Below are 17,078 nucleotides of genomic sequence, written 5' to 3' on the forward strand. Positions count from 1 at the left end.
CTTTCAAGGGAGAACTGAAATAGTTGCAGGAAAGACATGTGCCGGTTAAGAGGAAGGATGGGAAAGGTAGGATTAGAGAGCTGTGGATTACTAGGGATATTGGGGACTTGGTCAGGAAGAAATGAGAGGCGTATGTTAGGTCTAAGCAACTGGGAACGGAAGGAGTATTGGAGAAATACAGAGAGAGTAGGAGGGAGCTCAAACGGGGAGTTAAAAGGGCAAAAAGGGGGCATGAAATGGCTTTGGCAGACAGGATTAAGGTAAATACAAAAGCATTTTACTCCTATGTCAGGAACGAAAAGGTGATTAGAGGAAAAATCGGTCCTCTCAGGGACAGAGGAGGGGAATTGTACTTGGAGTCCAAGGGAATGGGGGAGATCCTGAATGAATACTTTGCGTCGGTATTCATGAAGGAGAGGGGCTTGATGTCTGGTACTGTCTTGGAGGGAGCTGTAGACCAGTTGAAGGAACTATCCATTGTTAGGGCTTTTAGGTAGCATTAAGACATAAATCTCTGGGGCCTGATGGCATTTATCCTAGGCTGCTTAGGGAGGCGAGAGATGAAATTGCTGGGCTTCTGACGCAAATCTTTGTCTCTTTGGACACGGGTGAGGTCCCAGAGGACTGGAGGATAGTGAACATGGTACTGTTGTTTAAAAAGGGTAGGAGGGATAACCCTGGTAACTATAGGCTGGTGAGTTTGACATCAGTGGTAGGCAAGTTGATGGAGAGGATTCTTAGGGATAGGATGTATGAGCATTTAGAGCGTTGCGATCTGATTAGGGATACACAGCATGGCTTTAAGGGGAAGTCTCACCTTACGAATCTGGTAGAATTTTTTGAGGAGGTGACGAAGGACGAGCCGTTGATGTCGTCTATATGGATTTCAGTAAGGCGTTTGACAAAGTCCCTCATGGTAGGTTGGTTGGTTGAAAAGGTTAAGGCTTGTGGAATACAAGGACAGGTATCTAGATGGATTGATAACTGGCTTGGTAATAGGAGACAGTAGTAGTGGAAGGGTCCTTTTCTAGCTGGAGATCTGTCACTAGTGGCGTACCTCAGGGCTCAGTACTGGGACCTCTTCTATTTGTAATATACATAAATGACTTGAAAGAGGGAGTACGTGGTGTGATCAGATTTGCAGATGACACTAAGATGGCTGGATTGGCAGACAGTGAGGAGCAGTGTCAGGCAATACAACAACATATAGATAGGCTGGTGTATTGGGCAGATAAATGGCAGATGGAATTTAATCCTGATAAATGTGAGGTGATGCATTTTTGGGAGAAATAAAGTAGGGGGAATTATATGATAAAGGGTAGACCTGTAAAGAGTATAGAAACACAGGGACCTGGGGGTGCAAGTGCGTAAATCTTTGAAGGTGGCAGTACAAGTGGAGAAGGTTGTGAAGAAAGCTTATGTTAGCCTTTATAGGAAGGGGTATAGGGTACAAGAGCAGGAGTCTAATGTTGCAGTTGTATAGAATGTTGGTTAGGCCGCATTTGGAGTACTGTGTCCAGTTCTGGTCGCCTTACTACCGGAAAGACATGGAGACCCTGGAGAGAGTGCAGAGGAGGTTTACCAGGATGCTGCTTGGTTATGGAAGGACTGGGTTATGAGAAACGATTGGGCAAATTGGGGCTGTTTTCCCTTGAAAGACCACGCCTGAGGGGAGATCTAATAGAGGTATATAAGATTATGAAGGGTATAGAGTAAACAGTGGTAAGCTTTTTCTTAGATTGGAAATGCACATTACAAGGGGCCACAGGCTTAGGGTGAGGGGGACAAGATATAATTTGGATGTTAGAGGGAGGTTTTTCCATAGAGGGTAGTGGGGGTATGGAATGCTTTGTTCTTTGTTAATGAAACTATAGTCTATTTCTCTGAACAAAGTTCTCTTTGACTTGGTGTACACTTGCAATGGGAATCACCACTGCAAAAATATACATGATATTTACATGAGAGTTGATCAAACTTTATTTTTTAATTTGAAATTTTACTCTTACATAGCTGTCCACTATAATAAATACTCAACATTAAACAGCAATGAGGGAGGGCTGCAGGTGAGGAAGATGAAATGATCTGATGAAAACTGTAATTACACAATATGGATATGCTCCCTCTAAGTAATACTTTTGGATGTTTAGCAATTTGTGGTCAAATGTAGTCACTAAATAGCTAGTGATCACAAGGCAGCAGAAACACTGCCTATTTTCTAAAAGGGACGATATGCAGCAAGATCACCAATGATTGTTGGGGGTTACTGCATGGAAAGCTAAAGTGGAGAGGTTCAGAATTTCAGGTCTTTCTGGATGTCCCACAAGGTTGTGGCACTCTTCTGAAGCTGCTTTTCTTCTGCTGGCTTCAGCACCATCTTCACAATATTGACGATTCCATGGTTAGCCAGGACACAAGGGAGGCTCAGGAAAACTTCATTTTTAATACCATGAAAATCCTAGAGAAGGGAACAAATGGTTAATGCAATTTCAACTTAATGCTCCCCTCACTCAACCAGCTAACATCTCCTACCCTCCAATTCTGGGAAGTTTATAAATGATTGTTAATGCTTAGAAATGATCATACTAGCCTAACTCTTTTTCAGCCTCCAGGTTTATAGTACACCCCAACATGCAAAACTGCTGCTCTTACCTTGACCATTGTGGAAATAGGGTGCACCTTGCACAGGTTTTTCATAATTGTCTGTGCCAGGTCTGCCACAGACATCCCAATTGCCCAGGAAGTGTAGCCTTTCAGCTTTATCACCTCATACGCACTAGTGGAGAGAAAGCAGTAAGGATAGCATTAAATCCACAAACAGTAAAGGCTTTCTTAATATACAGCCAGTGATAATACACCATTTGTAACCTCACCTACACAACCAGCAGTGCAAAAAAATGATGCTTGCATTAACTTTTTCCTCCTCTCCTAATACTCAGCAATGCTGGTAGCGCACAGATGTCCAGTTCAATTAATGCTTCACACGAGTGAATATAGTGCAGGTACTGCTTTCCGTTATATAAAAAAAGCTCAGCATGAGAGAAGAACTGGAATTGCTGGACAATAGCAACATCTTCTCAAGCTGTGCAGAAGAAGAATAACCCTTCTGTGGTCAAGTGGAAGTACTGAGATCATTGGGTACTTTTTCCAAAAGGATGTATCATTAAAATGAAGCCCAAGGGGAAAATCCCTAAATTGTCAATGCAGTTTTTCAGTAGGGGGTGGCAGTGGTTAGTACTGCAGCCTCAGGACCAGGGACCTACATTCAATTCCTGGCTTGGTCACTGTGTGGAGTTTAACACATTCTTCCCATGTCTTGTGGGTTTCCTCCCACAGTTCAAAGATGTGTGTAGTAGGTGGTCATGTTACATTACCCTTTAGTGTCAGGGACACTAGCTAGGATAAAATACATAAGGTTTATAAAATACATAAGGTTTTGGGGATAGGACCTGGGTGGGATTGTGGTCAGTGCAGACATGATGGGCCAAATGGCTGCCTCCTGCACTGCATGATTGAGTTAAGGCTCTGAAAAGTGCAGTAATACTTTCCATCATATTCCAACTCTCTAATTCACCCTCTCCACCATCTTTTAAAAAGTCTTATTAGATAATATGCCATTGGCAAGGCCAGCATTTATTGTCCATCCCTAATTTCACAAGACTGGTGAGCCACCTTCTTGAACTGCTGCAAGTCCTGCTGCTTTTTTTAAATTCATTCATGGGATGTCAGTCTTGCCAACTGGGCCAGCATTTATTGTCCATCCCTAATTGCCCTGGAACTGAATGGTTTGCGTTTGAGGTAATTTAAGAGTCAGCCACATTGCTGTGTGTGGAGACATTTGGGCCAAGGATGGTAGACTTCCCTCCCTAAAGGACATTAGTGAGCCAGATGGGTTTTCAAAATCAATAGTTTTATGGTCATCAGACTTTTAAAATATTGAATTCAAATTTCACCATCTGCCTTTGTGGGATTTGAATCTAGTGTCCAGAGCATTATCCTAGATCTCTAGATTAATAGTCCAGTGACAATCCACCACCACCTCCTAATACAAACACTGCTGTTAGGAAGAAAGTTCCAAGTCAGAATGGTATATGGCTTTGAGGGGAGCTTGCAATTGGTGTTCCCTGTTTGCTGCTCTGATCCTTCAAGATGGCTTGGAAAATTGCTGTAGTGCATCTTGCAAATTGTATATGCTGCTGCCACCGTGTCAGTGGTGGAAAGGCTGCCATAAAGTGGTCTGAAGGGATTCAGCAATGGTAACATTACAATGTTTAGCAGGATCTTGTGGTCATAATCCTCCTGACTTTTTTTTTTAAAAAGGCAATAAATTCCAAACTCCATTTCCAATTTCTGCTTGGTAGAATCCACAGGACGGAGAAGGAGGCCATTCAGTATATCAATCCTGTACCAACGACAATCCCACCCAGGCCCCATCCCTGTGACCCCCAGGTATTTACCTTACTAAGCCCCTGATACTATGGGACAATTTAGCATGGCCACCCCACTTAACCCATGCTGAGTGCTGGAGAAAACCCTGAGGTTATAGTTGAAATTGAAGTAGGTCAAATGTCATGTAGTGGCCAGTTGGCAAGGAAGCAAATAGCACTATCACAGGAAATCCACAGACACAGAATGTGCAAATTCCAGTCATCAAGGCCAGAATTGAATCTGGGTCTCTGGTGCTGAGAGGCAACAGTGTTAACCACTGTGCCATACTGAAATGGTGTTCTTCAACAGCAATCTTACTAGTTTTGACAATATCTTAAAATCCTGAACCAATAGAATTCCATACAGGCAATATGGAACCTAAGAGAATAAGGACATAGGAGCCTAAGAATGTACAATTCACTCACCTGTCCACAACATCTTTATGCACCTTCTTCCAGTTCTCATTATCTTGGTCAGTTCCTATAGCAGGATGGATATCCTTCAGGCTCACACCAGCAACGTTCATGCCACTCCACACAGGCACTGTGATAAAACCAAGGAAAAGAATTGCAGCAAGGTTAGCAAAAACACCAAGGTTCAACATTCATCCACTCAGCACACCATACTCTGCAAGTACAAGTAGAGTTTAGAAAGAATCCAACTACACTATCTTATCAGGTATTTTTTTTCACAGCTCAAGAAATGGTATTAAGTGCCACATAAGCAGATATTATAGTCATAGAAATTATTAAAAAGTGTTCTCTCTAGGTTATTTGGTTAACTTATTTCAAAAAAAAAGTCCCTGAACAGAAAAGGCTGTTTGATGCAGCAGGCCTTCTCCATCAGCTGTGCATATTCTACACCGCTATGTATTTTTCTAACTCTTTCCATAAGAAGGGTAATCATTCTGAATTGAACAGGCAAGAGTACAGAATGTGTCATACCCAATTGAAGTAGGATTATAATTTCTCCATCTGGACAGCTATTACTACATACTCACACAATGTAGATGGATTATTGGGTACATTATCTCAGTCACTGTCATCTAAGGTTTATCATTTGATTGACGTACAAGAGGTCAGAGGGGTTTTTCAGTGCTATATTTTCCTTGATTGCACAGCTAGTAGCATCCAAGGAGTCCTAATGAAAGATGAACCTGAAACAGTACTGTCATTCCCATTCCCCACCAGACCAATGATCTCATATACGATTTTGCACCCTGGCTGTGTGATCCTAGTTTAAATACCAGATAAAACAGCTGGACTATATTACAGTACCTCAGCCTTTCAATAAATGTTGCAGTTTAAACAAATATGCTGAACTCAATGGACAATTTCTATTGGAAGAGACAGAATGACTAAGTAACCAGTGTAACCCAGTACAGTCCCAGATCGCAGTTCACAACTCCCAAATCAAAATGTCTCAGTGAAAGCTGCTAAGAATAGCTGTTATCTCTGTTCAAAGAGACTAATATTAGGTAGCAGACGTCTTCTGGAAACAAACTGAGGGAGGCTGTGATAGTTATTTGTTTCCTTGCCAACTGACCACTACCTGACATTTGACCTACTTCAATTTCAACTGTAACCTCAAGCAAAAATTGGAACAGCTCATGCAGACATACCACTCGAGTCTCCATGCTCGCCAATCACCCAGGCATGACAGCTGGAGCTGTGGATTCCCAGTCTCTCTCCCATTAGATATCGGAACCGAGCAGAGTCCAGGTTACAGCCACTGCCAATAACACGGTGCATGGGAAGGCCACTCAGTTTCCATGCCACATAGGTCAGGATGTCCACTAGTGGGAAAGAAATTGTATACATTAGAACAACACAAAGCAAACTCTTATCTCAATACTATCCTATCATATAATCCCAACTCTTACTCAAAGTGAATTGACAGATGGCTTGTAATTTTTGATTCAATGCTTAATAGATGATATTGGAATAAACTCAAGTTAGCTCATTTGCTACACCTGATAAATAGGTCTCCATTAGACTATTTTATGAGCTATGATTACATTGAATGGTCTACCCCATTTCTCATTCTTCACATTTCAGTTTCAGCACTTACACAGTTAACAGCGCAGAATTACTGAGTAGGATTACTGAGAAGGTTTATTTGCCTTCATGTTCTGTCTAATCTCATGCTCTAACACATGGCTGAACAGTAAGCTCCAAGGGCACGGCATAGCTTTTGTTGCGGAGGCATCTGTATCCTGGGCAATATGCAGTTTCCATGGCGATGGCTATTTTTGCTATGAATTGCTTGAACTGTCTCGGATGATACTTCTGCTTGAATACCGATGGCTTACTCAGCACATTCCACCAGCCAGCCATTCAGGGAAAAATCATTTTTCCCTTCCTCGCCATTTCCCCACAAACTCATTTTCACTCAATTTCTCGTTCATACTTCTTTAAGTTAGCCCTCATTTGACACTTTTTTTCATTGTTACTTTCTCACCAGGGACAACCGCTGCCATATATTCACTGAGCTATTGCATACCAAAAGATCAGCAATTGAAGCCAAGATGGAAGCAAAAGTAAAAACAGACCAGTTCTCGAAGAGCAGAGAATTTGTTAGTAGGAAATATTGCTGAAAGTGGTGTACAGGCAAGAAAGTATCTGTAGACAAGAATATGGATCTTGATTATATCTGGCTCCAATGCATTCAATCACGTTTGAAGCTCAGGACAGGACTAAAGAACAAGATTAGGCATGACAAAGTATCCAGGGTAGTTTGTACAAAGAAGCCAAGCAGGGGAACCCTACTTGTCAATATTAACCTGCCAAGATGCAGTGAAGCCAGGATTTTGTTTCAACAGACAGCAAACTGATGGTCGCAGCATGCAAAATGATGGCAGTGCAATAGCAGTAAGTATAAACAGGTTGGAGATGAAAAATAAGCTTGTGAAAAGATACCACCACCAAGGGGAAGGAAACTAGACAAAAGCAATGCCAGGCACACCAGGTGCAAAAACAGTATGATAACGGAGTTGAGCCAGTCATGGCAAACACTTCCATCAAGGAGGAGGAGCGAGATAGTAACGCCACTGTCACATATTATTTCAATCAGTAGAGTTAGGGCAAGTCAAATTGAATGGTTTTAAAAGTATTATGAAAATAAGGATGGAGCTCTGTGGCAGTGGCAATGATAACGGACTGGGGAGATTAGATAATAAGAATAACTAGGCCCAGTAATTTCATTTAGTCTTTAATCTTAAACTAAATCTAAAGTCAGTATTTACATAAAAAGAAAATCATGATTTGCCCTTAGGATCTGGAAGCATTACCTCAGAACTGAATTTGTGCCAAAATCAAAGCAGAATTTAAAGCATGATTTCATCCCAATAGGCTGGAGGAAAGGGCAACATTTGTTCAACTGTATGCCTCCCTGACTGAGCACACCTCTTATTTTAAAATAGGTGTTTAATCAAAGAGCACATCCTGTTAGTCCCACATTCAATTGTCCCCAAGTTCCTGATCCCTCCTGTACAAAAGATGGGAAATACTCACCTGGATTGGACACAACAAGTATGATGCAGTTGGGGCTGTGCTTGACGATGTCAGGGATGATGTGTTTGAAGATGTTCACGTTACGCTGAACAAGATTCAAGCGGCTCTCTCCCTCCTGCTGCCGAGCACCAGCTGTGATCACAACCAACTTGGATCCAGCACTCACACTGTAATCTGTTAAATGAACAATAGCACATTTCATTAATATGATGGGGTTACTCCCATTTCTCAGATACCATCACATATCTCACAGCTGTCCTACGTACTCAACAATTGGTACAAAATGATTGCACTGCTTCTACCTCCTTATTACGAACCAACATTCTAGCTCTATGGCCTAGGCCCATAAACTAAAGAGCCTGCTTCATCACAGCAGTAGGTTGACAAACACTAAAGCTCTTACATAGAAACTACAGAACCATCAACTGTAGTATGTCAGTGTTGATTCTTCACATTAGTGACCTGCATCACCCTTCTCTAACCCGCCCCTGTCTGCCCTCTCATGCAACTTTACAGAGGAGGCAATAAACATCTACCTATGCATATTGTGCAGAGAAGATTTACCAAGATATTGCCTGGGCTGGAAAGTTTAAATTACGAAAAGAGATTGGATAGACTGGGATTGTTTTCCTTGGAGCAGAGGAGACTGTCGGGGGTGGGGGGGGGGGGGGGGGGGCGGAGAGAAGGGTAATGATTGAGATGTACAAAATTATGAAGGGCACAGATAGAGCAGACAGGAATAAACTTTTCCCCTTTGTGGAGAGATCAATGACCAGGAGGCATAGATTTAAGGCAAGGGGCTGAAAGGTTCAGAAAGGATGTGGGGGAAAAACGCTTTAACCCAAAGAGTGGTGGGAGCCTGGAACTCACGAACTGAAAAGGGTAGTAGAAGCAGAGACACTCAACATTTAAGAATTTAGGTGTGCATTTGCAATGCCAGGGCATACAAGGCTGTGGGCTAAGTGCTGGAAAATGGGATTAAAATAATTGGACGGCTCGTCTTTAACTAGTGCAGACACAATGGGCCAAAGGGCTTTTTTGTGTGTTATGGACCTCAATGACAATGACTCTATTTTAACAGCCATGTACCATCTCAAAGTCTGGTCACAAGATGAATACATGCTGTTTCCAGCTGGAACCCAAGCTAACATGGCACTTTTGGTGTGGAAAATGAACTTGTACTCACCCTTGCCGGACACAATCTTGGGAGTGTGGAGGAAGAGACTACCATGTTGCAAATCCATCATCTCTCCCTTCAATTTATCCTCCATTACATCCACCAGAGCCAACTCATCTGCCAGGTCCTGAAACAAGGAACAGTGTCATTTATAACTATATTCAAGGCAAAGGATGTGGCATGGTAAAATGATGGGGTTCAATTGCCATTCTATTTCAAGTGGACCCTAGCCAACTAGATCACATGGACAAGACTTTGCAGGGTGGGGGGGTTGGAAGGCCACCAGCAAAATTGACAGTGCTATCGCTTAGTTGGTATACCCTCATCTCAGAGTCAAAAGGTTGTCATTCAAACTCCAGTACAGAGTACTGCACTGTTGGAGATGTGATGTTACAGATGGAACATTAAAACAAGGTCCTGCTTGTTCTCATGTGGACCAGAGAAGATCCATGACAATACTTCAAAGAAATGCCAGGGACTTAGCTCTGGTATTGTGGCCAATATTTACCCCTCAATCAACATTATCAACATCTGGCCATTATCACAACAATGTTTGCTAGGACCTGCTACGTGCAGATTGCTGAACTTCCAATATTACACTGTGACCATGCTTCAAGTGTACTTGTTGCCAGTAAGGCACTGTGAAACATTCCAAGATGTGAAAGGTGTCATAAAAATGTAATGCCTTTAGCCAAAGAAGCACTGCAAGATATCTGAACATTGCTAGAAACTGGGTGGGAAAATTTCTGTCCTGGTTAACTTTTGGCAGAAACACAAATAATTGCACATCTGGGCAAAACACTCCAGCTGAACCACACAAGATTAGGGTGATATTCCATCTGAAAGAGTCAATGTCTTAAGGAGGTGATAGAATGTGACGAGGTGGCATGTCAGGAAAATCAAAGTTGTCAACATTATTCAATAATGTGCCCCATGGTGTTCACCCAACAGCACACAAGTTTGTCCATCCTAGGAGGGTCGCAGAACAGGAGAGACCTATTACACCTCTAATCCACTCTTAAATAAATAAGAATCTCAACTTGCAGCCCAGTAGAATCTACCACAATAGCACCTGAATTCCATCTTACCTTCATTAGCACACTGATGGCACATGCCATTCCTACTGCACCCACACCAACAATAGTTATCTTGTTGTGTGAGCTTTTGTCTTGCGATGTCTGCAGATGCCCAATCAGTTTGTCCTTGAGGGATGCCATTTTTGTTGCTGGAGGAAACAATAATTCATATTAACTCATCAGTCTTAATACATATTCCCAGGAGCTCACCATCACAAATGACTGAGGAGGACTGATTAATATTAGAGTTAAGCCATCACTGTAAGTGCACAAGTGCTTTTGTTCTAATGAAAGTAAAGAATGTTTTGTAACATGTGATCTTCAACAATTTAAAAGTTACAGCCTCTTGTCTTACCATCCAGACAAGTTTGATGCAACATCAGCTCAAATGACTCATTATTCTATTTTATCTAAAACCTGCTTTAAGTTTCACTCTTAAATTAATATCAAGCTTAAATTGTACATCCAATTATTTATATTAAGAGCTTTCATCAAGGCTTTGACATGATGCACAAAATGATTAATCTGAACTGAAAGCTAGCAATGAGTTGTGTTCTCTGCCAACATGAAGGGTTCAAGCAAGTTCTACAGGAATCCATTTCAGGATCACTGCTTACAATATTTTCCAAGCCTTTCTTTCTTTACAGTTAAATCACCAGCCTCTCTATCCCTCAGAACTCTGATGTCATTAAACCTGATGTTTGTTTGGTTGTCTTTATCTACATTGCATTCATTGCTCAGATATCCTCACAGCCTGTGACCAGAATCACTTGCTGTGTTGTCAGTGCCAGTTCCCACCTGAGATTTCTTTTCTCTCCTGCTGGTAGTGCATCATCAAACCTAACTGGCCTTCCTTGCACATTTCTAGGAATATTGCTGGTTTTGGTGAGCTTTCCACAAGTACTCAGATTCCTCCACAATGCTGCTCTGCAGTTTAGGGAAACTTAATTTATATTGACACTACTTTATTCTATTTCCCTAGTTTCACTAAATCATAGTTTTCCATATTGAATACCACTTTCTAACCTTAAAAATCTATTTGCTTTTAGTTTTTCAACTAAATATTCTGTCAAACCTTCATGCATCCCTCTCACACGCAAAGTGTTTTCTGATCCTTGCAGCCACCCTACATGTGGCTACACATCTAGGAATGTTTTCGGTGAATGAGGTTCATAATTTGCAGGTTTCTGTAGTTTCAAGGGGAAGTTTGTACCTATTACGATGCAAATTATTCAGAAGTATTAGCAAGTATCCATCTTTTTGCTGTGGGATGTCTATTTATTCTTTGAAAATTGGAGCTGAATTAACTTTCCCCACTTTCCAGGCTGGAATAACTTTCTTTCCTCATCTCTGCTCTGTGCTTTTGCCAACCTTTGTGCCCTGTGGCTACTGAGAACCCGCCAACAGAAACAATTTCTCCTCATTCACTCAATCAAAATCCTCTATCTTGAGACCTCTTAAATCCCCTCTTAAAATTCTCTGCATTGTGGACAATCCCAGCTTTTTGCATCTCTCGACAACCTAGAAAGTATTAAGTTCCTTCAGGGAATATGGTAAATTGCCACATTCAGGACAGATACATGCGGAAGGTCAGAATGGGAAGATGCAGCTTAGATGTAGTTGGTTTATGAGTATGGAATGGACTGTCTGGGGACCATTTCAGTCTCCTCAATGACCCACCCCTCATCTGCTGTGACATTACCATCTCATTGTTCTACCCTATCAAACCCAATGTAGTCAGCATGCCACTCAACTACAGCTTGGTTTCCCACACAATAATTTGTCCAATTAAAACAGTCCTGTTTCTCCTCCACATCATGCTTCTACGTGCAATTTCCACAAATATGAGAGTCAAGTTCCACATACAAGCCAATAGCCAGCTGTGCCTTTATCATCTTGCAGCATTTTGTCAAGTTTCTAATACTGTATATCATTTCATGATAACCCAAATTTTCTCCTTCATTAATTAGCAGATCAATTTTACTTTATTTTGAAAACTTTATTTCCAACCATGCTAGAGACTTGACATTTTAACCAGGTGCCTGTTTTACTAATGCTCTGCCACCCCTGCCATCCTTCGTCCCAAGCTCAGACCAAATGGCATTTTGCTCCAAATTGGGCTTCAAACTCAGAATTAGTCTATTGCCAAGACCACCCAATTCCACTACCTGGGTCTATCTTTAATCCTTTAATCACTTCACTGATTTCTCCATTGCGCCACTGAAATTCTAACATCTGAATTATGCAAATTGTACTCAAGTTAACACTTTAGCATCATTTAGTCATCATCCATTCTGATTCTTGACCCCTCATCAACATATTGTTTTCCTCTAGATATTAAGGTTTTATCTTGGGGAACCCAAGAATCCCGTTATCAACTTTTGTCCAAGTACATGCCTCTTCCTTTTCTTCTTTCCCAACCTGTTCATAAACTGTCAGTGTTTTCGAAACTATCCTCCTAAAGGCTTTACTACACCTGTACCCAGTTCTACAAGGCGCCTCAAAGCTTAAATTTTTCACGTGCACCTTTTGTTATTGACTGACACGTCGCTCTGTGCTGCTTCATAAAGCACATTGAGACCTTCAATTACGTTAAAAAAGCAGCACTCATCAGCAAATTATGGTTTCCATAATTTCTCAACAACCAAGAGATTTCTCTAAGATCATGTAATAGCAACAATGCCACTGTATTCATTGTCGATCTGCATTAACTGCTGCAAATAGTCTCATATTACAAGAACTGCTAACATAACTACAATAACATTCACAAGCCTCATCTCTATTGTCTCCAACCTAAAATAATGGTTAATGGGTGGTGAACTGCAGCGATTCAAGGTGGCAGCTCACCACCACTTCTCAAGGACAACTAGGGATGAGCAACAAATGCTGCCCAGCCAACATATCCCATAAATGAATAAAAAAAAGTGACTTTCAAAGGGGAATTGAATAAATGGATACCCACAAAATAAATAGAATAGCCATTGAGGATTGGGTGAGGGATAAAACAAGAGGGAAACATGTAGAAGTATTTAGCTGTTTCGCATACTAACTGAACAGATCCATTTCTAGAAGGAGATGGTTATGAAATCTACAAGAGTTTGGTAACCTTTCACAGTAGCCAATTGGCAGAAACCCAATGAGAAAGGAGGAAGAAAGTTTCCAAAGCCGGATGAACAAAGCAAAAAAAAGCACAACATCATCATTGCACAAAGGTCATTTACAGATTACATTCAAATGTGTTCCTTAAAGCAATTTAGTTAACAGATAAACGAGTTGAGGGATCATCCATGAAATAAAAAGCAAACAAAATTTGTCATGGAATGTTACCCATATTAATAGTTTAATAATTTGCAACTACCAAGCAGCAGCTGCTGATACATTCATGTTGAAATTGCCAAAGATTTAACTTAATGTTAGCACATGGTGTGCCATGCTTACTCTGCTTCCCTGATGAGCTGGTTGCGTGCAAGACGATAAGTTTAGCATAGTAACAGAGCTATTGTGAAATTAGTAGCTTTTTTTTAAAAAAAAACAAGTTATATGCACAATGGAAATTAAGCAATTTAAACTTACAAGAAAAGTTAATTGCACATCAACAGAATCCAGAACCTTACTTTTGTTAGAAACTGAAAACAGTACAAAAGGCAGTCTTGTATCCTCCTGCTTTCAACAATCTTCACTTAAGTTAACACATGAAACAAGAGGACACATATTCAATGAGACATTTACGGTTTCTCTCCAGAGATGCTGCCAGACCTGGAGTATTTTATTTATTTCAGATATTCAGCATCTCTAGTATTTTGCTTTTATTTAAATGCAAGACAAGCTTTGACAAAAATTAAAATGTGACAGGTTGTTGTAGAAGAGGAAACAAGGTTTGATCATGTTTTAAATGTTGATGTTTCCTTTGTTTCTGTCAGAGTGCTTTCATTCAGTGACACAAAGGAACTAGACAAAGATAAGTCTAATTGTTTTTAAGGACAAATGTTAAATTTTCTTTATAAATATGTTTAAATAATGATTAAAATTAAAGTGTAAATATTTGAAGAAAGAGTAAATGCAAAGGATACAAGACAAAAACAAGGAAATTAGCTGGCAACAGATGACTTTAAAATCCAACTGATGCCCTGCCTATGGTGCAATTTCTGTGGAGTTTCCAGTTGGATGGTGGCCTGGCAGGGCAACTCTAACCAACAATTCTTTATTAAGCTAACTTTCATCCATTCACAAAAAAAAACATAATAGGAGTAGGAGTAGGCCATCTAGCCCCTCGAGCCTGCCCCACCATTCAACAAGGTCATGGCTGATCTGAAGTGGCTCAGTTCCACTTTCCCACTTTCTCCCCATAACCCTTAATCCCCTTGCCTACCAAAAACCTATCTACCCGTGTCTTAAATATATTTAGCGAGGTAGCCTCCACCACTTCAACTGGCAGAGAATTCCAGAGATTCGCCACCCTTTGAGTGAAGAAGTTCCTCCTCAACTCTGTTCTAAACTGCTCCTCCCCCCCCCCTTATCGTGAGGCTGTGCCCTCTAGTCCTACTGTCCTTTCTGAGCGGGAAGAACCTCTCAACCTCTACCCTATCCATCCCCTTCATCATCTTATACATCTCAATAAGATCCCCCCTCATCCTTCTAAACTCCAACGAGTACAAGCCCAGTCTATTCAGCCTCTCTTCATAGTTCAACCCCCTCAACTCCGGTATCAGCCTAGTGAACCTCCTCTGCATTCCCTCCAAGACCAAAATATCCTTGCGCAACTGTTTGTCCCACACCGTTAACACAAACATAAGAGGTAAACGTATGTGAAGAGATTCCAGTTTTTATATTCCAAACTGGACGAAGAGGTGGGGGGGGGGGGGGGGGGGGAGTATGTCTGGTGTCTTAAAATTTACCATAAAATTGTACACTTTCAATAGTCAATAACACACAAGGAATTTAAGAAATGGATAAAGATGTCTGCATATCCATTCACAAAACGGTCATAACATTTAATTAACCAAAATAATTCTGACACTTCGCTTCAAATAGCTAACTTAAAAGCCTATAGCTTGTATTGATCTGTCCACCTGTTGAAAACACTGCTCCAACCTGATTTTGAATTAATTTAAATCCACCCTTCTCCATATTGTATTATTCCAAATTTACTATCCCCATGTTCACTGCCACCTTGATTGTCTAGAGAGTTTCTCAAAGAAGAATCATTTGAATCATGAAGTTCCATGACGCTTTATCTTAAATTCATCTTCAAAACAATAGTAACCTTGCACACAGAAATTTGCCAAAGAATTTTGAGAAGTCCTTAGGATAAGCCTCATCATGATCTGGCCTGTAACATCATGCAAGGTACCTTCGAGTTCACTCACTGTAATCAATTCTATGATTTAATCTGCGGATACCCAGACATCATATTAATTATGATGTAACCTAGTGAAATCTCTACAGTACTCTGATAAAATGGGTCAAAAATTGCACCCAAATTCTTTTCCTAGTGTCATAAACTAGAATATCTAAATGATTACACATTAATTTTTTTTGGGCGGACTGGCGGGGTTGGTGAAGGAGACTCTGAATATCGGAATTTCCCCAGGACAGTTACCTCAACTTGGTTCTATCTTACAACATGCACGTGTTGCACTAGCAGACTCAGGGCAAAGCAAAGCATTCAGGAAGAAATGATTCATTCAGGGACTGGAACTGGAGTCGATACTTGAGCCATCGCCATCCCACGCTCCGGCTCCATTCAAAGTCAGCAACAAGGTCGCGCACGATGGTAGATAGGCTTAATTCATTTCTAAATCCTCACATCCAACCCGGCTCTCAGAACCTGCCGTTAAATTGTGTACAAGAGCAACACTCTGCGTATATGAAAAAGAACAAGGAAGCTCTTGCGCCATCACATCAGCTTTACATAATCCAACCAAACATACTATTTCAATAAACCTGCACTGTTATTACAAGAACAATAAGTGTTCAAAATTGGAGTGCTAGTAAAAGAATAGTACAAAATTTTAGAAGTCCAATACAATTTATCTATTAAAAAAAGCCTATACTGAATCCCCATTTCTATTCAATCTTACCTAAGGCAGCGTGATGTAGTACTTTACATGTAAGGTTATATTATATAAGCATTATGTTATACAAAACGATTTATATTAAGCAACACAACAGGTAACACCTCGCCAAGCGGTACATTAAATATAACAGTTAAGTGGCTGGGCTATGTCCACAGATTGCTACATTAGTTGAAAGCACCTACCAACACGTTACCTTCCTCCTCCGCAGTAACACCCTGCCGTCACACAGCGCCTTTATTTATAGCCTGCGTCATAATGCGTCACGCACTTATTTGCATTGTACGCGGAGAAGGCGGGGCCACCGCTCAGCGCAGAGAATCGTGTCTGTACACACGTAGTGTGGGGACTGATTTCCTTTTGTGAGGAAGTGCTTACCCGGGGCGGGGGTGTTGGTGGAGTTGCTTGTGCAGGAACTTGAATGTTCGTTTAAGCTCTTAAGTTTATTTATCATTGTCGTAAGTAGGCTTACATTAACACTGCAATGGAGTTACTTTGAAAATCCCCCAGTTGCCGCACTGCAGCGCCTGTTTGGGTACATTGAGGGAGAATTTAGCATAGCCAATACACCTAACCAGCACGTCTTTTGGGAACTAGATTCGTATTAGGTGAACATTCGTTATTGCATATTCATGACTAGCATCCATGGAAATGTGTTACCGCTAAAGATTACTGATGTGGGGATGCTGGTGTACGGCTGGGCTGGACAAGATGAGAGATCACACGATACCAGGTTATATTGTCCAACAGGTTTATCTGAAATTACAAGCTTTTCAAGCACTGCTGCTTCATTGGATGGATATCACTTTACCCA

General features: G+C 41.0%; 1 protein-coding gene across 1 annotated transcript; it reads right to left on the reverse strand.

Annotated features, from left to right (window-relative positions):
- Positions 1-1,959: 1,959 nt before the first annotated feature.
- On the reverse strand, positions 1,960-16,527 carry LOC145343895 (L-lactate dehydrogenase A chain). The gene is made up of 8 exons (XM_080190388.1): positions 16,450-16,527; positions 10,203-10,339; positions 9,124-9,241; positions 7,938-8,111; positions 6,047-6,220; positions 4,851-4,968; positions 2,650-2,773; positions 1,960-2,455 (listed from the first exon to the last, which is right to left on the reverse strand). The coding sequence occupies exons 2-8, from the start codon at positions 10,329-10,331 to the stop codon at positions 2,291-2,293; spliced, it is 1,002 nt and encodes a 333-aa protein (XP_080046514.1). The 5' UTR covers positions 10,332-10,339; positions 16,450-16,527; the 3' UTR covers positions 1,960-2,290.
- Positions 16,528-17,078: the final 551 nt, after the last annotated feature.

Source organism: Carcharhinus amblyrhynchos, chromosome 6 (genome assembly GCF_965287045.1).
Source record: "Carcharhinus amblyrhynchos chromosome 6, sCarAmb.v2.hapA, whole genome shotgun sequence".
NCBI classification, from domain to species: domain Eukaryota; kingdom Metazoa; phylum Chordata; class Chondrichthyes; order Carcharhiniformes; family Carcharhinidae; genus Carcharhinus; species Carcharhinus amblyrhynchos.